This window comes from Anas platyrhynchos, chromosome 25, assembly GCF_047663525.1.
Source record: "Anas platyrhynchos isolate ZD024472 breed Pekin duck chromosome 25, IASCAAS_PekinDuck_T2T, whole genome shotgun sequence".
Lineage (NCBI taxonomy): Eukaryota > Metazoa > Chordata > Aves > Anseriformes > Anatidae > Anas > Anas platyrhynchos.
Window position 1 is genome coordinate 4,105,462 of NC_092611.1, and position 24,737 is coordinate 4,130,198.

Consider the following 24,737-nt stretch of genomic DNA (forward strand, 5'->3'; position numbering starts at 1 on the left):
TTAAGCACCTCCATCTTAATACTGTATATTACAACCAAAATTTTCGGTAAGGCGTTGCTCAACATGCCCTGGCACAAGTTCAGGAAACGTGAAGACCAACTGGCCAGCTGGAACCAAGAAGCTAAAATATTGAAAAGAAAATCTTGCGGCTAGCCCGAGACAAGAACTATTTCATCGCTAATTGATGACCCAGGTCACAAAGTGCTCTCTGCTGAAGCATATGACAGGACATTTGCCTTCTGTGAATGACTGCGCTCCGTGGCTCACTCTGTTCGATCCCATGTTATACGACCAAGTTTTTATACCGGAAAGACTTGGTGAATCACAGCACAAGAAGGAGAAAAACAGGCTGCAATTTCTGACTGACAAAACATATGTTAAAGCCTTTCAACCCCTCCTCACCACATCAGACGCTCCTTCTGTACGGCTCAGTTAAAGGAGTCTCCGAGGGCTGGTCCAAGCCGTGCCTTCCCCGGGAAGAAAACCAACGCTGAGCAGGCTGCAGCAGCCGCCTTCTAATCCCTGTCCAAAGGGGAGTTTGCATTCCTGCACATGCTCCCATACGAGAACTGTGCTCAAGGCTCTATTTAAAAGACAAGGCTACCGCCAGGACCGCACACCTCCGCAATTAATCATCTTCAAAGGCCCTTTATACGGCTCTGCATTGGTACATCTCCGTGACAGTTACTGCTTGCTGGATTCCTTGGTATGGACCTCGTTCTTCTGATGATCAGCTGAAGATATTTTATGGATTCCTCTATAAACACACTCCATAGTACCCGTATATGCAGTATCAGGGGAAGGACAAGGAAAGAAAGTTTAGGATCTCCCTGAAAAACCAGCCCTGCCGACACCTCAGGTCAGAGGAGGGGGGGTGCTGAGATGCAGAGGAAAACCTCCTCGTCACGCCGGGCACGTAACATGGAGCATCCTCAACTGCCAGCCAAGTCCTTCTTTAAAGGTATCAGGTGCATTTTTTCTTTATTACTTTTTAAACAACCTGGGTCATTAAAGGGACATCCATCAGTAAAGCTATTGCCAGAGCTGCCCACCAAGAAAGTAGAGCCATCATAGCACGACCCCTGCCTTACCCTGAGGCCAGACCGACCCTCCAGGCACCGCCTGGGCACTGTGCCCGTGCAAAAATCTTGTGGCACCCACACTGCACGATGAGGTGGGTGACCTCTGGCACGACACCGCTGCAGGGAAGACACAGCCTAACCTACTTTATATCCATTCTGATCTGAATTTGGTACTGTGAAAATGACAAGTGCAAAATTAAAACAGGATGCCTGTACTTCAGCTGGACTAGAAACCAGAGAGAAAAGGGAAGCTACAGAGCAGCCACCCAGCTCTGTACCCAGCACGGGACATGTTGCAGGTATTTTTAAGTCAGGAACCGTGACCTTCTCCGGTGCAACCCCTGCCAGGAGAAACAGGCGCTTCCTGCAACACAGTTTGTGCAACCTCACTGCGAGGTGAGGAGGAATCCAGCCTCGTGGAGCAGACTCCAAGCTAGGTGACTAATTTCAGTGCTCCCACAGTGCCTTTCTTCCTTCGTCAAGCAGCCTCAACAAGCTGCCTCTCGGTACAAGTTCATGCCTGCACGAGTGCCCTGCGATGCTCAAGGTGTGTCTGCGCAATCCACCTGCTTGCACTCAGCACCGTCAACACCTCAGCCACCTGCCCTCTAGGGAGAGAGACATGAAGGGGTAGGGGGAAAGCATGGGTTTGAAATGTATCCCTCAAATGGGTTAGACATGGAAAAAGAGAGCTTTGTGTTATAAAAGAAAAGGGAAGCTTTATTTAACATATTTAACATTTACACGTTCAGAAGTCACCTTTGTAGAAATGGATCATCAGCCTCATTTGAAAACCTACCCACCTGAGCCTAGCGAAAATGCAAGATAAACTGCCAGGACAAGAAAGGTCCTGAGGGACACTGAACAGAGACATGAGAGAGAAAAGCAAACACAGCAGTTACCCCACACGTTTTGTTTTCCTCCGGACGTGCAGAAAATGTAGAGCAGGCTCAGTAGCAGAGAGCAAGCAGAGGCAGGCTCAGGGAAAACAGAAGGTGGCCGGGCACCTGATGCTGCTCTGAAGAGCTCTGCCACCTGTAAGACTCGTGGGGAAGAGAGCGGCGCTGTCTTTTCATGACAGTTTGATGATGCAAGAGGACTGCCTCGCCTGCAAAAGGAGTGTCTGAGTGGAAGGTGGCCAAGTCTGGAGTCAGGGTTTGAGTAATAGGGGAACGGGTCGAATGGCAATTGACACAGGCACATGTCGCTGTGACCAGGTCAAAGTCCTCAGAGATAACAGCTTTTTGGCCCCGAAGGACAGCACTTAAGGGAGCAATTCCTCTCCCGTACAAGAGGCTAGCAATAACAAAGAAACAGAACATCCTGAGAGGGATTTGAGCATCTGGGTATCTATCACTGAAACAGACTGCACGGTAGTTGAACGTTTTTGAATGCTTCCCCCATCTGTCCGTCCCTCTCATTTCTGAGCATCATTCCACAGTTACTCAAGTCCCTTTCCACCAGCTGCTCTTCACATATAAGCTGATCCTCTCCAAACACCTTGGTAATGGCAATTTTGTCCCAGGAGCTGAAAACTGTGCCAGCTGTTAGCACCACCAGCAATCCAGGCCATCAGAGTAGCTCACCTAGAGGACACGTAAAAATATCTGATGGGATTGCACAGTCGGTCCTCTGCAGCAATGATTCAGCTCCATGCCTGTGTACCAGCACGCATCCCACCCCTGAGAAAGAATTTCCTTTAAGTACCTATCGGGTAGCTGTCACAAACCCCATCAGGCACCCAGTGCCTAAATATGCAGTCATACAAAGGACTCCCTCCCACATAAGGCCAGCAACAGGCTGCTCTGTTTCTTATATTAGCCAACTCTAATTTGACTTGCAGGAATACACTGTAGACGAGTGGTAATAATTCTGTCCCTATCTATCTCACCTTAGTATCCTCTTGGATAAAAGCTCTCAATTAAAAATTTCCCCAAGACAGTTGCAAGGAAAGAGGAAGGACAATTTTTGTCTTCTGTCATTGTCTGTTCTTTTCACATTCTCCTTTCATTCTGAATCACCCTCTCCGAAATGGTCCCATAGTTTTGCTTGTTTGGACATTAAAGTTTGAAATGGTACGGTTTAGGTATTCCTGTCTGTATATTGTCATGGTTTTATGCTTCCTGTCACCTAAATGGAGTTACATCTCTGTTTTTCACATTCACCATCCAAGCACTTCATAGCACCTTGCTATGAAGGGACATTGCCAATGTTCTCATTAGGAACAACAGGGAAGTGCGAAAGAGCAGACGAATGATAACTCAAAAATTACCAAAGATGTGCCTGTGATCTCCCAGAGCGTGGATTAATAGAGTCAGGCCAGGTTTTTCACACTTACCCAGAAAAGAACGTGTGCTTCTTCAGAGATTAGCGATTAAGGACTGAGCCTTCCTGAATGGCTAACAAAGCCAGGCCACCACATCTCACCAAGGTGAGCCTTGGTGCCTGCATGAAGCTTCATTAACTGAAGCTGGATTCCACAGGAACACTATTACAGCAAGAAGGTATCTTTAAATAACTTCTCACGACCTCTCCCTTTGCTTTCATAGTGCAAAAAGGCTTCCAGAATCTGTCCCCCTCCACTGGTGTTAAAAAAAAAAAGGTCTGTCTTAAGCCCCAGATGAACTAAACCATGAAGCTCACCAGAACTTTCACTTTGCTGTTCCTATCTTTTTTTCACTGCTTTCCTCTACCAGGTTCTTACACAACTATACTCTTTTTCAGGTTCTTATCCTTTCAAATTTCCTGCTCTCTGCCTTATCGCCCCCTGCTTCCCCACTTGCATCTCTCACCATCCTGCTGTTACTTTATTCACTTCCCATTTTCATTTTCCTGAAAATCAGCTCTTCCCCCACCTCTTATCCATACTCGTATTCACCCATGGATGAACATATTTTTCTTCCCCTTTCCCAAATGCTGCTTTGTAAGAAACTCCTTTACTCCAACAGAGTAAAATCAGTCACTTTTCAAGTGAATCTTGCAATTGTTAAACTTACGGAGAGAGGTTGGAGGAGTTTAGCAATGTCCTTCAGCTGTCCCTAATCAACGTTTTATGCCTAATGTTTTACAGACAAAAGAAATGCCAAAGTTAAATCAAGTATCCAGTGTGCTCAGCACAAGTCTTTCTTCCTTAATACCACAATCAAGAATGCTTGAAAAGCACAGGATGATCTCCCACCGGGCTCGCTGCTTAGAACAGGGAAAACACAGCAGGACGGATAGAGGTGTTCACAATCATTTGGAAGAGGCTGTGCTCTGCTCCTAGAGCTGGCAGGTCTCAATTGCTTGCAAATATAACTGGCTGGAACCCTCCAAATAAATTAGGTGTGGGATCGGCTGTGATGGTAAGGGCTGAATAAACGGGCTGACGCCATACTTCAGCCTGTGCTTTGCAGAAGGTGCCTGCTCAACAGAAAGGACACAAATAAACAAACAACATGAAAGAAACACAATATGCATAATCCCTCTAAACAGGGCTGAAACTTCTCAGTGCATGGGGGTAGCATATTATCTTCGCCTGCAGGGAGATTACTTCAGTCCCAGTTCTGTATCTGCAACTTCTCCTACATTCCCACATCATAAACACATGAATATTCTGTTTTGTGAGGTCTCAAGTAATATTCCAAGAAACTGTCATTCAATGTCTTATTAACTACATCGGTTCTACAGCTAGAGAACTGCATTAATTGCAGACCTCAGTGACAGAGCAACTTCTTGCTGGTACTGGGGTTGTTTGTTTTTTTAAATATTGCAGAAGCGGATAACGAATGGAAACGTAGCTCACAGACATTACATAATACAAATGTTGCATGGCGAGAAATGCTGCTCCTACTCCTGCCTCCAAGGACAGCCACTGGAGCTCCAAGCTTTCGCCAATCTTCTGATGTTCAAGGGGAAGGAGCGATTCCAACTACCACTGACACCAGCATATAAAGTACATGAAGACAAAACACAGCACACATCTTTACGATAATCTCGGCATGAAAAAAGCACTGATTTTGTTAAAAACTGGACATAAATATTTTCTGCTTAAAAATATATTCTGAATTTTCTCCACGTACAGCTTCTGGTTTTTGCTGTTTTTTTTTTTTTTTTTTTTTTTTTAATGTACCACTGAAAGCTTTTAAAAAAAAAACAACACAGAACAGAGTTAAATGAGAATAAAATGGCTGTTTTGAACATAGAGAAGAGATGACACTTCCTTTTCCTCAAATGAAAAAAAGGAGATGAAAGACATCTAATTTTCTGTCATCACAATCCATTTTTATACACAGATTCTTGTTAATTGCTTTTCTTATGTGTATAATCTAATCTTTTAAAACTATAATAAAGCCGAGAAGCACCAGAAGAAAATAAGACTGAGACAGAGCTTGGGGAATTTCTTTAGCAAAATTTTCATTAGTTTGCACAGAGAACAACATTCAAGAAGCTTGGGTGCATGTTGCAGTGAGAGATCTTAAAAGGGAGAAAAGGACACACACAGAAAGGTATTAGTGCCCTGCCCCAGGCTCAACATCTACAACACCTAACACACCAAGGATACTGGTTTGATGGGAAAAGGAATGTGAGTTGTTAAATGTGCCAGAAAACAAGAGGTAAGATGCTGAAAGCTTCCCTTAAAAGCAGCGTGGCTTGGAAGCAGCTCAGGGTAACTCATCCCCAAACCACGAGAGCCCAGCACTGAGGTGTGGCACGTCGAGGCTTTAACACCACGGCTTCCAAACCATCACCACTGAGAAGAAAACAGTAAGATTTAGACAGATGAACTGGAAACAGCCCCTGGTAGGATAAAAAGATGCTTCCTCATTAAATTTAAACAAGTTAACTTCAGGTGTGCTACAACTTTCAAGTGATACTTTACAAAACCAGAAAAGAATACAGCAGATTCTAGTAGTTGGGTTCTTACCATCATTAAGGAACACTTAATTCAACAATTTAATGAGCACACAAGGTGTAAAGCCAGCAGTTAAAAAGCAGACAGTCTCCACAAGGTACCATTTATAGATATCCGCATATCCACAGATAACTAAAATTAAACACAAACTGAAGAAATAGATTTAAGCAGTTTCACGGTAATTGGAACTAACAGAAGATTTTACAACTCCAAGAAGTTAAACTTTTTGTCTTTGTGCTCAAAGTTCTGCAGCAGAGCTGGTTTTCACTCCAAGTACAACGTTTTGCAGTAGGTATTCACACAACGCAGTAGGTTATTTGGTAATGGGTAAGAACAGGATTTTGCATACACGCAATGCTTACTACTCATTTTAGCATATACTGGATTTACCTCACTCAGCAAAAAGCTGGGATGCGTACAATTATTGCCTCTCCTTTCCCTGTGATGTTTATTATCATTGCATATAACTTAAGAGGTGACTTCTTAAACCACTAAGACTGGGTTCAAAAACCTGAAGTTCATAAGCAACTTTTTGGGACAAGACCCTCAGATAGTCACAAAACAGAGGAGACACCAGGATGCTCCGCTCTTGTCTACTCTCCTGTTGCCTACCTTGCTCCAGCGTAAGAGAAGTCATCTTGCACCATGTTTTTGAAAACACATCCCATTCACTTTTTTAAACTATGGTCTCCTGAACACAGCTTGAAAGGATGCCACTATTTGAGGGGGTGGGGAAAAAGAAGAAGAAAATAAACAAACAAAAAAAGCCAAATAAAACAAACAAAAACAACCTACAAATTCAGCTAAATTCAGCTGGAAGAGCAAGAGGTATTATTTCCTTTGCAACTTCCTTCGTATGGGAGAGCAGAATTCTCCCTAAAGCCAACTCACTGGTTAGACTGAACTCTTTTTGGTTCACAAACTTGCTTTCATTATTTCCCAAAGAATTGCTGTTGGCATAAATCAGGTTCTTTGCCAATTAAAGAGTAGGAACCTAGCATAACTTGCTAAACACAGCATATGCTTGAAAAACACTCTACCTGTGCAACCCTGGGTCAAGGCTTAGACCCTGGTCTTTTGGGGTGACAGGAACAGGATTCCTCAAGACATTCAATGCAAGGTGTTTTGAGCATATCTTTGGTCTTTCAGTATCTATTTCATGCACGAGTGCTCAACAGGTACAAAATTTCAGGTATGCTACAGCTTTCAAATGATTTTTTTAGAAAACGAGAAAAGAATACAGAAGATTCTAGTAGCTGGGTTCTCATCATCATTAAAAAAAATGCTTAAAAAAATTTATATTTTTCCCTCAAGGAAAGCTAGCTCCAATAGTGCCTAGGCATCCCAGTCAGATCACACCCTGCAGTGCCAGCGGAAACATTCAAAACACATAAGAATTTGCACAGAAAAGCTGGAAAAGAAACAAAAGGATGGGACATTAAATAACTTGTCTGAGCACACACAACCAATTACTGTGGGATTCCAGTACAGGGCTCCCGACTCCCAGGTCTGCAATCCCTTACAGTCCACAAAGGTTTAACAGTACAGATTTTTCTCTCTCAATAAAACAGGAAGAAAATCCACATTGCGCCATAAAGGATGTGATCTCAATGCAGTTACCTGCACTTCTTGTTAAGCTAAAACAAGCCCTTTAAGGTCACTTCTGAAAACTAAACATAAAACAAGCAAGTATTAAGTAGATTTCTTCATAGAAGACAATAGGACATGAAAGTCTAACTCAAACCTAACCTAACTTCAAGTAGTCCAGCAGGACAGAACGTAATGCATCACCAGAGGAACAGGTGGCCTTCTGCTGTAAGCCCAGGGCAGCCGAAGAGCAGATCCTTGTATTGACATCAACCACAGCTGCCTGGCACCAAGCCTCAGCCCACCTCTTTAAGTCCATTTTAAAGGAGGATAATGGCAAAAGAAGCCGTCAGTAAATCAATGCACCACCCCTTCAGTGTAAGGGTGGGAAGTTTGCTGGAGACGTGAGGTGGCTGTACTGCAAAATAGCTTTGGGAGGGGGAAAACAACGGGAGAGGTTGCTGCATGCCTCCTGTGCCCAACAGCTGCACTCACTGCACACAGGACACGATTCCCCTAGTGCCTGCAAACCCAGATGTGCTCCCAGGGGAACAGAGAGGGCACCAATAATTCAGAGTGGTTTGTTCAGCCTATTTGTCCCATCACACAGGTGAACAGTCAGATGCAACGTCTGGGCTTTCTTTCAAGGAGGGCCAGGCCGCCACTTTTAAGTCTCACCGATACACACATGGCTTTAAGATGTCTCAAGACTCACTTGCTGTAAGACAAAGGAGGAAGAAATTCACTATGTTGAAGTCACAGCTATAAAAAGAAACAAGAGTGCCAGACTCCTGGGTGACAACTGCCATGCAGCAGGAGGTGAATCATGCCCTGGCATAGGCAGGCTGTAATTTGGTGCACAGAACTTATCATAATCAATATTTATAGATGAGTATTTTTATAAAAAGGATGTACATTTGCCACAATAACGATTTGGAGACTGCTCTTCAAATATAAATAAAAAGAGCTAGCTGAAAATTGTCCCCATCCCATCCCCTGCTCCCCAGAATAAATCTTCCTTAAAGCCTGAGCGTGCAGATAGTTCACCGGAGGAAACTGAATGGCTGGGCAACAAAATCTCAGAGCAGGAGTCACATGTTCCTTTTGTGCTTGTTGTAGGACAAACTGAGGAAACAAACTTAGAAAACCAAGTGCAATTATTCTACAATACTACTACAGAACTGGCTGGAAGCTCCTACCGAGCAAAGTGCTGCACCAACACAAAGACCGCCTCTGTTTCGGAGAGCTGCGTATCAAAAATAATCACCAGAATACAACCACTGTCACCAACAGCACTGTAAGCAAGAGGTGGCTGCTCAATCAGGGAAGCATTACGAAACTTGTTTATAAATATCTTTAAAGATGTGCTGCACTGTTGTGCAACTGTTAAATGTGTTCATATTTCCAGCATGAAAACAAGCGCTGTGAAGAACTCCTGAGGGATGAATCTCTGGGAGGCAATGGATAAATTTCAACCGCGCAAGTTTATTACTGGGATGTTTCTGACAATTTCGTGCTGTAATGGCTGTTACAGTAAGCCATCACTGGTGCTAAAGCTGGTGCCTCTGCAAAGGCTCTCCAATTTGCAGCAACAGCAATATCCTGCTGTCTGCGTCTTGTGGTCTATTACCTGTTTGGTGAGGAACACCTCATCAAAGGGTTTAAAAAAAAAAATTCTACAATAAACTTCCTAGAAATCAACATATTCAAAAATAAAGAAAATCTAAGCTCTATTGATGCAGTTCACAGTTACACAGGTAGCCAGCTATCAGGCTTCTGATGCTCACTACAAGCTCTCCAGGTTCATGGATTTGCTTCAAAAATATAACCTAGGTTTATATTAAAAAGGCCTGATATTTCCAAATCAAATCTAGCCCATTCCTGTAACTTAAAACACTGAGCAAAACTCAAAAACATGTCTCTTACGGATCAAACAGGAGAACTCATGGCTGATTTGATTCACATTCTGGTGGTGCCAAACACCAGCGTTCCAGAAGCATTAAACTGTGCATCCAATTACCAGGTGTGTAGTTCAAGGGACCGCATTTAAATGAAGACTATGAAAGTGAAAGGCACATTAAATGCCTTTTGATTAGAAAAATGAGTGCTTGAAGTGACAAGTGCTTAGGGAAAAAGTGCTTCCCAGGTACGGGGGAAGGCACAGCAGGTCTCAGAGACGTGAGGCGAAGCTCGTCCCTAAACTCAGAGCAAGAAAAACTTCAGCAAGAAAAGTTGGGGCATGCCGAACACCGTGAGTTATGGAAAAAATGCAACCAGGCAGGTTCATTTAGCACAAAACCCGCACTACTTTATGAGCCTTTACATCCAAACACCTTTTTCTCCCCCCCACTTCTGCCGTGAGCTGCCTCTCCCTGAGCACACCGGCCCACACACTGACCGCCTGTGACAGCAGCTGCGCTGCTGCCTCTTCCACGGCGCCCCTCCTCGTAACAGGGCAGAAACCTCGTGGCATTTCCAGGGTTCACCCGGCAGAAACCTGCTCTCCGTAAACAAATCTAAATGAATTTAGCTTTACAGCTCCCACAGTCTGAAGCAATACAGTCACTAGGAAGGATTTCAGCATCCCCAAGGCCTCTGCTTTAGTGCAGCGCAGCACTAGACCTGATATTACAATGTTAATTCAAAATAGATAACATGCTTATTACCAAGCTAGCATATTGAAACACCGTGTAGTAACACAGTAACTTACATTTTAAACATAGGATATGATTTTGAAAGGGTGAGGTCCATTAAAAAAAAATATATAAATCTATAAGGCCAAATAGGGGCAAAAATGAAGTTTTCACCTAACCCGTCATGCAGAGGTTTTGCAGGAGCAGCAGCCATGTTCCCCTGCAAGCTCAATTTCAGTGCCTGATACCAAATGTTTTTCCAATATATTGCTTCCAGTGCAGAGAAAGCACTAAAGTATTTAATAAAAAGATGGTTAAATAAAACTACTTGGAATAATTTTACTAGCAGGAAGGGAAGGGATTGCGACTGATCCTGATCTAAGTTACCACACAGCAGACATCCCCCGTAGATTTGGTGCTTTCAGTAATATAACCTGTCCGTGGAGCTGACATCATGACAGACACTGCCAGGGCATCCGATACCACATTTGATACCACCTTGGAGAATGAAAGAGAGTTCTTTAACATGGAAGTCAATACAAAATGTTTATTCACGTTTTGGCTTTGGTGCCACGCTCCACACAGTGCACAGAAGCCCACTTGGGATCCCAGTGGAAGCTCGGCGTTCTGGGAGCTGGCAAGGAAATCTCAAACGCATGCCAGGCAGTGCTTTGCTTCGGGATGAAGACATGTGAAGAAACGCAGCGAGTTCTCTACCAGCAAGCTGAAGTGAGGAACACGCAGGCAGAGGACCCTCAGTACTAGCAAGGTGCACAACTGCCCTCCTTTCTGAGCAGCATTCAGCACAGGGCCTCGCCCCAGGGGACCAGGCTGATTTCAGACGAGCAGCCAGCCGTGGCGCAGCCCCTCCTGCCTCATGCTGATCTTCTGCCCCAGCTGACTGACCTCCACCTCGTCTGCGAGCTGTGCCACCAACACATCAGGCTCAGATCAGATCCGAGCCATGAGCTGCTTCTCATCTGAGCGCCATGCTGCCCTATCTCTAGACACGAGAGCTGCTTTAACATCCCACAAGCCACAACCACTGGAGATTTTTATCTCCCAAGAGCCTCTCTAACCAGCAGACAATCCGGGTACTCCACCCCAGTGCATGGGTGAAGTCCCCGTGGATGTAGGGCTGGCAGCACCATCACCCCATTTATTGGTGGAAGGACAGAGTGACCAGGACACCATGGCAAGGACTGCTTGCAGCTCTCCAGCTCCCACGCACAGAAATATTCTCTGCTTGCCTCCTGGGCAGCAGTGCTGCTCCCCGCTCACAACCGAAAGGCATCTCTTACTGCAGAGCTGTGTTCTCATGTTCAAGAGAGGTTCACGTAATGCAAGCTAACAAGTAATAACAGGAAAAAATGGGTCTTAATTACAAGCTAGGGGTTTGGGGTTGGTTTCACACCTGAGAAGAGCTCAGGATCTGTTTTAAGTGGAATATATTAATTTCCTATGAACATTCCCATTCTTCAAATGTCACAGGACCAGCAGAGAAGCTTACGATGCAATTACACTTTCAATAGGCAGGCTGCAGAGCTCACCCTCACCAGGGGCTTCCCACGAGATATGCCACACACAGCCGACCAGGCACAGAGGAGGCAGCAAACTGGAGAGTCACGAAAATCACCCGCCGGGGCGGACACCCAGGTGCAGCGCTGGCTGCAGGCGAGGCAGCTTGGTGGCGATTCATTCGGCCGGCACCAGTCTTCTTCCACCCGCAGAGCTGGCCAGATGTGAAGTCTCACCTTGAGGATGGCTTGGGAACAGAATAGCCAGTCATGAGGCAGAGGACATTTAGCATCCTCTGCATTTGTCTCTACGGATAAAGCTGGAAAGAAGCCTAGTAAAAGAAGAGGGGGAAAAAGAAAAGGAAAAAAAGGAGGGGAAAGGGAAGAAAAGACTAAGATCAGGAAAAAAAGAAAAAAGAAAAAGAGGTCCTGGAGCTTCTGTCCCATATCCTGTGGTACTTGTGATTTAGATACTTCTCATTTATATATATATATATATATATATTTTTTTTTTTTTTTTTTTTTTTTTTTTTTTTTAAGCCCTTGATCTCTTGTAAAGATCTAATTGCCCCTAACTATCTACTACCTTGCCAGATTTATTCTGTTAATTTTAGAAAGGGATAAGTTTCAACACAAGCATGTTATGTTTCTGAGAAACTAGAAATAATAAATCAGTAGCCATGAGATGAAATCTAAGTTTCTGAACATAAAGAAGTTTTCTACAGTTAAAGATAAAAAGGACAGCATTGCCAGAAAAAAAACCTTGCAACAGTTAAGTAGAATGGAGAAGTTATTACTACCATGAAAACCAGAGGTCAAGTTCATATGCCAAACTTACTCACTCATGTTCACAATGAAAGCAAAACCCATATTTGATGTTGAAAGGGTTCCACTTTTCTTGCAGCTTCATCCAATCATAATAAATATAAACCACACAAGGGGTTGGATTTTTTAAGAAAGGCATCCTATAGAATTTATAAGCCAGAAATGTTCTCCTTAAAAATTTATCCTGGGTGCATCACAATGCATGTAAGAGACTTGAACAAATGCTACACATTTCCAAACCGGTTTCAGTAAAATTCCATGCATTTTTGCTATTGTTGAGGATCGTAACACTCCAACAGGAAAAAAAGTAAATGGGATGAAGGAATAAGGATAGGAACGTTCTTACTGCAAAAATTCTTCAAGAATTTCCCAAAAAGGAGAAAACACTGTTCTTCCCCCAATATTTCATTACAGAGAAGACTGTGAGAATATACAACAACCATCTTCAAACAGAAGCTTGAAATGTATTTTTTTAAACACGAGTTTCATTAACTATGAGCCAAGCAAAAAAATAAACCCAATAAAATTACACAGAAAAAATACACTGCGTATTATTGAGAGACTGTAATTTCATTTTTATATGTGCCCTTGGAGTCGCAGGTTCTTGCATTATGTGGCCTCAGAGTACACAGACATATTATTTCAGTGTCTACAGAGTCCTCAGCAGTATATGTTCCCCCACTTTCTCCTTTGCACATAGTTCTACAAATTTGCAGCTAATCAAAAGAAATTTCTGGGATCTTAATTTGTGTTTTAGTGCTGGCCTACTTAAAATAAACCCACAAACTGAACGTAACAAAATGAAAAACCACCACCACCACCACCACAAACCAATCAGCAATCATAAGATATGCTTCTCCATTTTGAAAATGAGTAAAAGGAAAGAATCTCTCTGTTCCTCCCTGGATCAGACTGTTGAGGCAAAGACAAACAGGCTTACAGACTCTCTGGAGCTGTAAACAATTCATCCAGCCCAGTGTCATGTAGGCAGCTGGGAAAAACAGAGGCAGCCTGCATCTAGCATAGATTTGGTGCAACATCAGACCACAGGTATAGCCATGGCACGCTGGGGTAGTAGTGGTGGGACACTTCACTTTTGACTGAACTTCTGGACTTGTACCCAATTCAGTTTCATTGAATTCAGTTAAATTCTTTGTGTGTGACTTCCTGAACAAGCACTTATCTGTCAATTCCCATACTTCATTCGTTAAAGCCACAAACAGCAATTTGCAGAGGCAAGAGTGGGATTTTTCAGAGCCCTCAGTCACTCACATCACACCAATCAACTGTTCCGGTGACCAGGGATGAATGGCTGATAACAAAACCTTGACAGATCACATGGAAGCAGCTGACTCTGAGCAAGTAAAGCCTCTGAGAAGAGGAACTGTGTGTGTATCAGCAGGAAGCACTGAGCATTTCTACAAAACCTACCCTAGGAACTAAGTTAGGATGGGCAACACGTAAGTTTCGATTCTGGGGAAGCAACTAGCAGTTAGTCATCAGGTTTACTTGGACAGTTTTATTTCCACAAAAACAGAAAATATTTAAAAAATGAAAAACCTCAAGTATTTCTGAATTATTAGTCACAATATCATATTCTGAACACTAAATGCTGTATTTAAGCTCTTGGCAGAAATACACGGATCTAGCTCTGGCATCAGATTTCCACTGTCCTCAACCTTCCTTACTTTTTCCATAAGAACTGGCTTTCTTCATGCCAAGGTATATATTCAGGATGACTGAAATAAAGAAATTCAGAGAGAACACAAAAGCTCAGAGCTGCATCAGGAATGACACAGATCCCATCACCACGGAATAGCTGGATACCACAGCGGGCTGACCCGCGCTGCATCAGAACTATGCCTGTCCACCAGACCGCATCCGCGGCTTGGGGCAAACTCGGCTTCACAGTAACGACCGGGGGCTCCCTGTGCTTTTGGGAAGTCCAAACTGAGGTCTGCAGACAGCTGATTTGCTGAGCTCTTTCCATTACCCTGAACTTCAGTGCAAGAGGAAAGCCTCTCTCTTCTCAAATAAGGCCAAACAGAGCTAGCACTAAACGCTTCCCAGGGGTTTGCAGACAGCGTTCCCAATGAAGTCAAGCACTGTCATGTTCTACCTATGCTGAAAAAGCTTGGAAACTGCAGAGAAAAGATGGAGTGTAGAATGTATCACGGGTGAAGGAAGAGGTGATAATGAAGTAATAGTCCTGACAAGGAAAGGACATGCTTTCACTCACAGAACGGAAAGCACACGTGCAGCACCCACGGTCGTATTGCAGCTGTCTCCACCCTGTATGCTTTCTGCTGAAACTTCAGTGATCTAACAAGTGCGTTAATTACAATTTAAAATGAACCTGCACTTGAAGGAGGGGTAAGGAGGAAAGGAAAAAGAATATGATGTGGCAGGTACCCTTGGCAGCAGTCTTGGAGGACAGGCATTTACAATTATGTGATCATTTTAAGGAGGAGGCTTTCCTTCCTCTGAAGCATTTTTGTCCTCTGCACAGTGCAGCTTATCCGATGTGCTCAGCAGTTCTATTTATATAGATGTGACTCACCTTAGAGCTGCCTCTGAGACAATGTACCTCTTCCACTTTCTATTAAATAAAATAATAGAGGAAAAACAGTGCAAATAAAATCCCTTTATAAAGTTCATCCTGAAACTTTGACGAGACTGTTCAAGTCTGACAAGTTGATGTGATATTCAAGGTTCAGGATGCTCAAACACTAAGTGGGGATCTCCACGCGACACTGCTGTAGCATAGCACGGCAACAGCATCAGGAATAAGAAAATCCAAGATCTCATCTGCATGCAGAACATCATTTGAAAAGGTATCTTCAAAGGCCAGGGAAGGTTTTTTTGTTTTGTTTTTTACTGTAATCCCTTAAGTGAATTGCTATGTTTCCTTTATTGTTACATTAAGGACATTTCTTTAAAAAAAAAAAAAGAAAAAAAAAAGAAAAAGAAACGCACAGCAAAAAAGCAGCGAAGCTTGGCTGGAAAGTTAGGTAGACATGTCCCTAGAGATCCCCTGTCTAAAGTCAGGGAAAAACAGGCTCTAATCTGCTCTCATACTCCACAGACTGCAGAAGAGAAATGTTTTGCAGGTGGTGTTCCTGAGGGGTGAAGGCGAAACCAACCTCTCCACATTCAGCCTTCCTATGGTGCCTAAAGGTAAAAAGGAATCAGATTTCTCTCACTTCAAACTCTACGTTTTTGCTCTTTAGCCCCCCGAACCCCAGCCACGTGCTTCCTCTCCCCAGCACCCCGTCCCTTCCAGGTGAGCAGAAGGGTTCCAAGGCTGCAGCTACCCAATCCCCAAAGTCCTTCTGTTCCCAGCAGCTCTCACCTCATAAAAGCTCCTTAATTATACAGCAAAGAGCAAATTTTAATCTCTTCTCACCTGTCTAAGAGTCAGAACAGCCAGGCAGGCTCAAAGCCACGGCAGTGGACGTTCCAGTGATGATGATCTACGCTTCTTGGGCGTACGCCCTCCCTTCCCCGAGGAGGCTGCCCGCCAGCTGCGAGTCAAGGCCCAGCACTGAAGCTGGGAGCCATAAAAGTCTCAGCGGCTTAGGAACAATGCACTGATTCATTTCCAATACCAGCAATAAGACTGACTCCACACACAACATCACTTCCCGCTAGAAAGCAGTAAGTGGCTCTGACAGAATACAGCAGAAAATTCTCTTATCCCATCCTCTGTCATGTCCCAGCTATTTCAGTTAATTGCAGATGATATCTACGGCAGTCTTTGTTTAAAATTATATACTGTCAGCAGCATGCTCATAAAAAACCCTCCTTCTAATCAGAAAATGAGGTTTTGCTTTTTTTCTTGTTTGTTTTAAAGCCCCATACAAAAAGACCAATTTCTCCTTCACGCAGACCTAACGCCCCAACTGGCAAAACTTTAGAGCAACCACCTCTGCTCAGAAACGACCGAGTTGTTCTTCCCAAATTCCTCAGCTGCAAGCGATCAAATCTCGCAGACCACTAACTCGTAAAAGCCGTTTCCCTCCCCAAACAGCGCCCGCAGGAGCAGGGTCCTCGCCCCGCCTGCCCGGGCAGGGAGCCGCTCACCTCGGGAGACCTTTCTGCTGCGGCAGAGCCTGGCAGGGATGGAGAGGCAGCACGGCGATGCCGGCGAAAGGCCCGGCCGGTGTCAGCTTTCCCAGTCAGAGCCGTCCTCCGGGAGAGCTTCGTCCCTGTGGTTAGCGAGGTGAGCGTCCCACCCCGGCACCGCGCTTCAGCCTCCACAGGAACCTGAGGCTGGGTCCTCTCCTGCCTCTGCACCCCAAGGGCAGAGCATGGCGGCTCGTTGGTCTAGGGGTATGATTCTCGCTTAGGGTGCGAGAGGTCCCGGGTTCAAATCCCGGACGAGCCCTCATTTTAGACCATGAAGGCCAGCAGCCTCCTGGCTTGTGTCAGGAACAGTGCAGCCAGCAGGAACAGGGAGGTGATTGTCCCCCTGTACTCTGCTCTGGTGAGGCCGCACCTCGAGTGCTGGGTTCACTTTTGGACCCCTCACTACAAGGACATCGAGGGCCTGGAGCGTGTCCAGAGCAGGGCTACGAAGCTGGTAAGGGGCCTGGAGCACAAGTCCTGTGAGGAGCGGCTGAGGGAACTGGGGGTGTTTAGACTGGAGCAGAGGAGGCTCAGGGCAGACCTCATTGCTCTCTGCAACTGCCTCAAAGGAAGGGGTGGGGAGCTGGGGGTCGCCTCTTCTCACAGGTAACCAGTGACAGGACCAGAGGGACATCAAGTTGTGCCAGGGGAGGTTCAGGTTGGCAATGAGGAGACATTTCAGCTCAGAAAGAGCAGTCAGGCACTGGGACAGGTTGCCCAGGGAGATGGTGGAGTCACCGTCCCTGGGGGTGTTCAAGGAATGGTTGGACGTGGTCCTTGGTGACATGGTTTAGTGGGTGATATGGGATATAACCAGGAACTGAAGTGTCAGAATTCCTCAGAGAGGTCCAAGCCAGAGAAAGCAGTTCAGCACACGACACAGAGGTCCACTGGCAGTTAAGCACGTGCTGAAGTGCTTTTATGCAATAAAGGGCCAAGACAAACCTCCTGACAGAAGCCCCTTCTCCCAGTCTCTGCGTGTCATACTGCAAAGTACAGGTTTCTTGGAGGCTGAGACTCCACCAGCCTGCCCTGGAGGCCACCAAGATGTGCTCTCCCAACAGGGCAGCCACGTAGCAATGCCACCGGCAGCCAGCTCAGCCCCACGGTCACTGGGAACTACTTCTAACGGGGTGGCTGAATGCCTGAAGATCACCAAACAGTGCCATATGGATACCAAAGCAACACAGGCTTGCAGGAGTGGGAAGGAAAGGTTCTCCAGCAACTCTTTTATTCGCATCCTTCTCAGGATAGAGCAGAATTAAAGCTATTAAGAAACCAGGATGGTTTCCAGCTACCTGCAGACCCACTCACAGCACAAGGAAGACTGTTTGGGTATAAAAGCTGCACAGGATGACCCTGAAAATTTCCTCCTCAGGTGCAGAGCTCATTCAAGTATGCCACACCTCATGCGCCCTCTGACATCTCAAATGCCATCAATAATGTTCTCATTGCATTTGGTTTCAATGGGCAAATCCAGTGAATGGAAACTAAATCAGGGCAGAGTCAGCTAAAGGAAATTTTTGCTTTGCTGCCGCCTAATTAGATGATGCTGACTAATCCTCTACATTACTTCACAGTGAAAGGGACCCAGCAGGAGTATTAGGATGGGTTTTTAAAGAGCTAAAAGCCATGAATGATTTCTTTTTACACAGAGCATTTCTCTTGCACAAGTTGCTTCATCAAATGTTCTTTTCTAAGATTATATTCTCTACAAAATGTGTCTCTGTGGTCTACAGGGTTGGAAGGACAAAGAGCAGCACAAGAAAACAAGAGATTGAGATGCAAAAGCTGGACACAACCTACTACAAAACTTTTCTCACAGAAGTAACTACGATGAGAAACGACTTGCAGGACTGGCCTCTTGGCTTACCATTAAATAAACAAGGAGCATCAAGGAACATCTCCTCTTGCAAAAAAGTAGACATATGACTAAATGAAATAGTGCCGGCCCTTGTCGAGGTCACTGAGAACTGCTCACGGCTTTACAGTCAAGCACATGCAAGCAGCCCTTGCAAAGCTCAACCCCCCACTGGTATAGTCCTGCTGGACTAAAAGAGCCTTAACACAGCCAGCAATTTAAACCTAAGATGCCCTATCTTGCTTTTGTTTCCTCAGAGATCCTGCTAAACCACAGCTGCCAAATGCACAAGTTAAAAATAAAAGGACCTTGGAATTTGAACTATTCAAGGACAGGAAACCATGATCAGTCTTTTTTGAAGCTTTAAGAGAATGGCATCAACCATCTCGTTATGGTAACCGGTTCCTACAGCAAGAAAACGTCAGCTGCTCAAGCGTTCTTGTTTTCCAATCTTAGCTTGTTAAAGTTATGATCAGTTAGGAAACAGAACGGCCCTACAGGAAAGGTAAGGCAAAGAGCAATGGAAGCCCAACAGCAGGGGTCAGGGAACTGAAAGGTGGCACCTCTTCAAAACTAAGGCTCCACAGCTATGTTGAGTATGTAAAGAGCTCTCCACTTCAGTGATGTCAGCCAAGGGAAAGCAAGTGCAATTTGCAGTTGATGCATGTTCTACAAAATTTAGCCAGTCTGCAATAAAATAAGCTCAGCTCTCCAATGCCTTACCTTTCATGATGCAGATTTCACAAAATCATTTAAAGATAAACAGCTCAGTTCATTTAACTTACAGCCTAACCTCTCCTGTGACTTGAGAGGGATCAAAATCTCCTAACTCATGCTGCCAATTTACAGAACCCTAAGAACATACTTAGAGTTGTCTAAGAGAAACAACAGAGAAATTCAACCCTCTACAGTCAGGTTGCACAAGGTCTCATGCACTGTAACAGATTCATGTCAACTGCAAGTTAAAGACCCACTGCTGCACAGGGTGTCTTCTTCGGGTTCCTCTATGTGCACCTTGAACTTTATTACTAAGTACTGCTTAGGAAATAACAGTTTTTAAAGCACAGCTTTATCTTTAAAATTAACAGTTTCCTACATAACAGAGTGGCTCCCCAAAGCTGCACAAGGTCAGATATGCCTCCCCACTTTCATGGTAGAGCCAGGTGAACAGAGCTGCCTGCACACTTCACTGACTTGCCAACAGCTGATCCTCTGGGAGCAATAGGAGGGCTGCAGCACACTGAGGACAAATGTTAAAGTCTCAGGCTTACCTGAACATGGAGGCTGGTCTGATGATTACCGATGATCATGCAGAAACTGGAGTTAGTGACCGGGGGGAGACAGCTGGGTTTACAGAGCTCCCAAGCTTGTGCAAGGAAAAAATAAAAAAATAAAAACACTTTCTACTTATACTGCAGATATATTTAGTATGGAAACAAGACCAGTTTTTTTGATCTGGTATGTTTATTGGCAGACAATTTCACAAGTACCTACTGCAATAAAGCTCCAAAAAAAATGGAGATGCATGCATATTCTTGCATCCAATTGAAATAGTAATCAGTTCCCATAAAGGACAAACACGAGGAAGTGCGCAGGCATTCATCAAGTCGGCACATATATGCAGATGATATGCTGCTGGGAATGATTTTTGCTGAAGGTCACTGGTGAAGTTGTTTCAGTGTAATTAATTCCATAGTATGCAGAACCATTATTCCTATTACGTGCAACAAGAAGCCAAGGACTACACATCACCTATAAACAAAAGCAATGCCTGCCTAATGGCGTGAATCGTGCTAGGAGAGGGTTAATGGGATCCTGCTGACTCACTGAGGCAGCTCACTCCCTGTCCCCTCCAAACAGGATGGAGAAGGAATGTCCTTGGGAAGTCCTTGGAACCCAAGGCACAACTCCAGGTAAAAAATGAAAGGAATGAAGTTTAAAGGTAGCTATTTTCTGTGGTAGTAAACAGGTGCGTTAAATGATACAGGCTATCAAAGGTTCCATATGATATGGATTATTTTTTTCAGTTGTAAAGATTTCTGAAGTAACCAATTGAACTGTTTTTAAAATCATTTAAATATCTTCAATATGTAGGTAATGGACTTGTCTCCACGCGGGGTAAGGGCCCACTTCTCTCTCAAGCATGTGTATTTCCCTTTGGTATTCAGGCACTGTGACAAAATTTAGGAAGAATTTCAGCTGGGTTCGAACAAACAGATGGAGTGAAATAAGATTTCTGACCCTAGTGTTAAAAACAGAAGACTCCACAATTAAATGCATGTTTTCTTTCCTTTAGAAAGGGCACATCTCCCTTTACTGACCAGAGAGCAGACTCCCCGTGGCATACAAGAAAAAAATGGAATAGCAGCAGCTCGGGAAGGATGCAACACCTCTGAATATATGTCAGGTCCAACCAAGCAGATTTAATGATTTTCGGTGCATTTTATTCCAAATGGCATGTGACCTATTTTAGGCCTCTCTCTGATTTGACTATAATTAACTGCAACTTGTACAGATTCCAATTTAATACATGAACTGACTTGATTAAAAAGAAAAAAAAAAAATAAAAGCAGGACAATTTCTAAAGTTAAAACAAAAAAAAATCCCAAACCCATTTTAAGCTAAAACATCAGACAAAAATACATTGTATATCAGGTCAATGTATTCTTCTCTGTCAAAGGAGCATCTTCCCACAGAACTCCGAGGTAAGCATGCAAGGTTCTTTAAAATGGTACCTCTAACTTTAGCACAAGGACAAAATGGGATTTTGTAGTCTGAAAAAAATATTTCCCCTTTAATAAAAATGTGATTTTATTTAAAAATTAAATTTCTTTTCTTAGTGTGAAGGCAGATTGTGTTGATATTCTAGAATTTGCTGTTGCTTTGCAATGCATCTTTAACCCTTTTGCAGATAACTTTATAAGAACGCATCCTAAGGAAGAGAACCATAAAGGAGAAACAAAATCAAAAACCAATTACCAAAACCCTACACACAGCTACACCGTGCAGTTCCTTTAAGCTTCTCTCACCTCCAGAGGCTTTTGATGTGTTTCTCCCCATCTTCCCAAGCCCCCTGCACACTCCCTCCCCTCCCAGCCTGTCCCTCACCCTGGTGGTTCTCCAGCACACCGGTCGTGTTCTGCCTCGCACTTCAGCCCATGGCTCCCCCTGCTCCCCCCCTGCTCAGAGTGATTGAACGTTGGGGTTATAAAGAAAAACAACGTTGTTCAGGATCCAGTGAGATCCCCACCCCTGGTGGGGCAGGTTTTTATCATCTCCCGGTCTGTTCTCTCCTGCTTCCTTACTCAAAGCAACAAAATCCAGACAAACACATTTCCAGCTTCCACTTCCACCGCCATCCCCTAGTATCACAAAGTCCCAGGAGTGAAGATAAGTAGAAGAAAGTTCTGTTTCAGAGACTCATAAAGGCATTCCTCTAAGAAATGGAGGAAAAAAAAAAAAAGACTAGAATAACTTCTTACTTATTTATATCTAGGCTTTCCTTTTATTCCACTCTCAGTCACCCATATCTATGCTACAGCGTTTTCCTCTGTTCATGAAGGTGAGTTATCACAAAATCCCCTTTATAGTCAACATGACAAAGAAAAACAGAAGAAACCGACAAGGACTTTAATTAGAACTCGGCATACTGCACATTTCCAAATGGATAAATGTTTGTCCCACACCTCCAATCTGTTACTTCAATGACAGTTCTGTGCTTCGTGTCCTTCCTTTGTCAGGATTTTTTATTTCTCTGGTAACTTTTTAAAGAGAGCGACAGCAGTTTAAGGAGTAAAGAATGAGCACATGAAATCTTTCAAAAGAAAGGCAAAGTAAGAACACCTTCCTGTGCCCTTATCTGTATCAGCACCTGCATAAAACCACCTGCCAGATTTCACTCCGACACATCCCTCCAATGAAGACGGCCACATCTGCTTCAAAATTCAGTGTCAGACTTCTGCCAAAGGTTTTCCTGACTAATACTGCAAAGCCTGGCAGGGAACCGAGCTGCAATGGCTTCAAATGGAAAGCCAGTCTGATAGCTTTGCGGTGCCGGCTGGCAAGCCAAGAAAGAGGCGAAGGATAGAAAGAGGGTTACAAACAGAATGAAGCAGCAGTAAATTGAGGCAACATTCGAATAGGGAAGATATGATAAAAACAGAAGAACACCACCCTGATGTAACAAACTTGAGATAAAATAACTTCAAGTTGACAAAGCAGAAATAGCTGCTGATAATGTAAATACAGAGGTAGGAGTGCTTGCAAGTATGAACTTTCCCTGCATAGCTGTCATTCCTACAGCCCAGACAACCTTTTTGCCTCCCTGCAATTTCTACTGCACCCGTTTTGCGTGTAGCTTCCAAGAAAAGTCTGTTCTAACTGATGATAGTTTTATTCATAGGAAAGTTAATTCCCAGCATCACAGAGAATGAATAGCAAAGGTTCGTGCAACTTCCAGCTTGCAGGGTGTACGAGATGGGCTTTGAATCCATTCCAGCACTTAAACTAGCAGAAGGAATAAAAAGGGCAACATCCAGCCAAACTAATCACGAAGCTAAGGAGAGCACATGAGGACACAACCACAACCCGCATATCACAAGCAGAAGAGCACTGCAGAACAAGAGGTTTGGGCTCAAAGCATCCACACCTCCTTAGCTCTGAGCTGAACTGCATGCCAGCAGAACTACTGGGACATGCTATACGGTGAGAGGACGCGTACCGAAGGGCACAAAGCTCTGTGAATTTACAGAGTAAGAGAACTTCCCACACGCTGCAAGAGCAGACAAGCTGGAAGAGAAGAGCAAGGTGAGAGGCAATGCAAGATGGGAACAGCGGTACGACCCCAGGTGTGCCCTGCTTCTCACCTGACACCTCCTTTGCCCCCTTCCCTTGCAGGGACGTGTAACGCAGCCAGACTGCGAGAGCAGACCTTCCCCGCAGCGCCGAGAGCCCCTGCAGCTCACCATCTGCTTCTGCTTCTGCTCTTTGCTCCCACGTCACCCCACCTAGACGCGGCAGTGAGCGTGGTCTGGCTGAACGGCGTCACTGAAACATCCACTTCTATCACAAGTTTTGTTCCAGAGAAATAAGGAATGCATGGAAATAAGGGGAGCAGGGAGTGGAAACACAAAGCTATCAGCAGAAATACAGCAGTGGAACAAGAAAAAACCTGTGAAAGAAAACAGAAATAGGAACAGACAGGAACCAAGGAAAAACACTCAGAATAATGGGAGCAAAGGCAGTTCCCTGCTCGCTCTAAGAACTGTGCATCGTAACGAATTTAAATGCCTCCACGAGCAAACACAGTCTAACAGGTGGTAGGCTAGAACCACCTCTTCTGGAAAATGCTGCTGATTGGGTTTTATCTGAAATAGTGTTAGCTGCTTACCAGCATTAGGAGCAGCAGCAGCAATCACTGTCATTGCCGCTTTCTGCTACTCCTCCCTCTCTGGTTTTCAATTTTCACTGCTTTGGCGGCAGCTATTCCTTATCACCAGCACCATTAAATCACAGAGAATTATGTTTCTGACTGCTTATTTTGTGCACTTGCACTGCACAAAATGGAAGTGGTTTGGGAGCGATGACTGCCAAACACCAGACTTGTCACAGGGTTTATTTCGTAAAGAAATAATGACACTCAAACAGAACCCCCATTAACAACAGAACGAGGGTCTCGGCCCTCCAGCAGCATCTACATCAGGATGCAGGCTTCTAATAAGGCCAGTAGCAATTTAAAAAAAGCTTCCTTCACATTCAGACCTAGCTAGAAACACCATGCAGTTTTGCCTTTGACAGATGACCAAAACAGCACTGCCTGTTTTGAACTATCACAACCCCCTTATCTCAACCAAGATAAGATTTTTATCTTGCTAACTCGGAAAAAAAAACAAAACACCTCTCAACTGACAATCACATTACTGCCCTTTCACTGAAGTCAAATCAGATTTCCAGCTATTTCTCTATGCTATAGAGATTTACATGTCACGCAGCAGCCAAGGCACTGCAGCACTAATGCAGAAGAGCAGGCACCACTACCTCTTAAACATGGGGGTCAGCTGGAGGCTTCCTTCGTGGCCATCTCCAAAAACGAGGGTGTTCTCTCCTACTGATCAGGCGGTTTTCAGCAAACATCATCCTTTCTATTTCGCCCAACCAAAATGCAAACCACGCTGACCACATAACTCAACTTGTGGCTGGAAAGGAGAAAAC

The 24,737-nt window shown here is 44.4% G+C and overlaps 1 protein-coding gene and 1 non-coding gene across 6 annotated transcripts in view; one reads left to right on the forward strand and one right to left on the reverse strand.

Annotated features, from left to right (window-relative positions):
* ARHGAP32 (Rho GTPase activating protein 32) overlaps nt 1–24,737 on the reverse strand; it is a 264,246-nt gene that overhangs the window by 192,856 nt on the left and 46,653 nt on the right. For 4 of the 5 annotated variants that reach the window (XM_072027728.1, XM_072027724.1, XM_072027731.1 and 1 more), the window contains exon 2: nt 19,799–19,893. The exons of the other annotated variant lie outside the window; for it this stretch is intronic. In XM_072027728.1, coding sequence (XP_071883829.1) covers nt 19,799–19,806 — 8 coding nt within the window. In that variant the 5' untranslated portion in view covers nt 19,807–19,893. The remainder of the gene's footprint in view (nt 1–19,798; nt 19,894–24,737) is intronic. 5 annotated transcript variants of the gene reach the window in all.
* On the forward strand, nt 16,854–16,925 carry TRNAP-AGG (transfer RNA proline (anticodon AGG)). The gene has a single exon. It is a non-coding gene; the product is annotated as a tRNA-Pro (tRNA).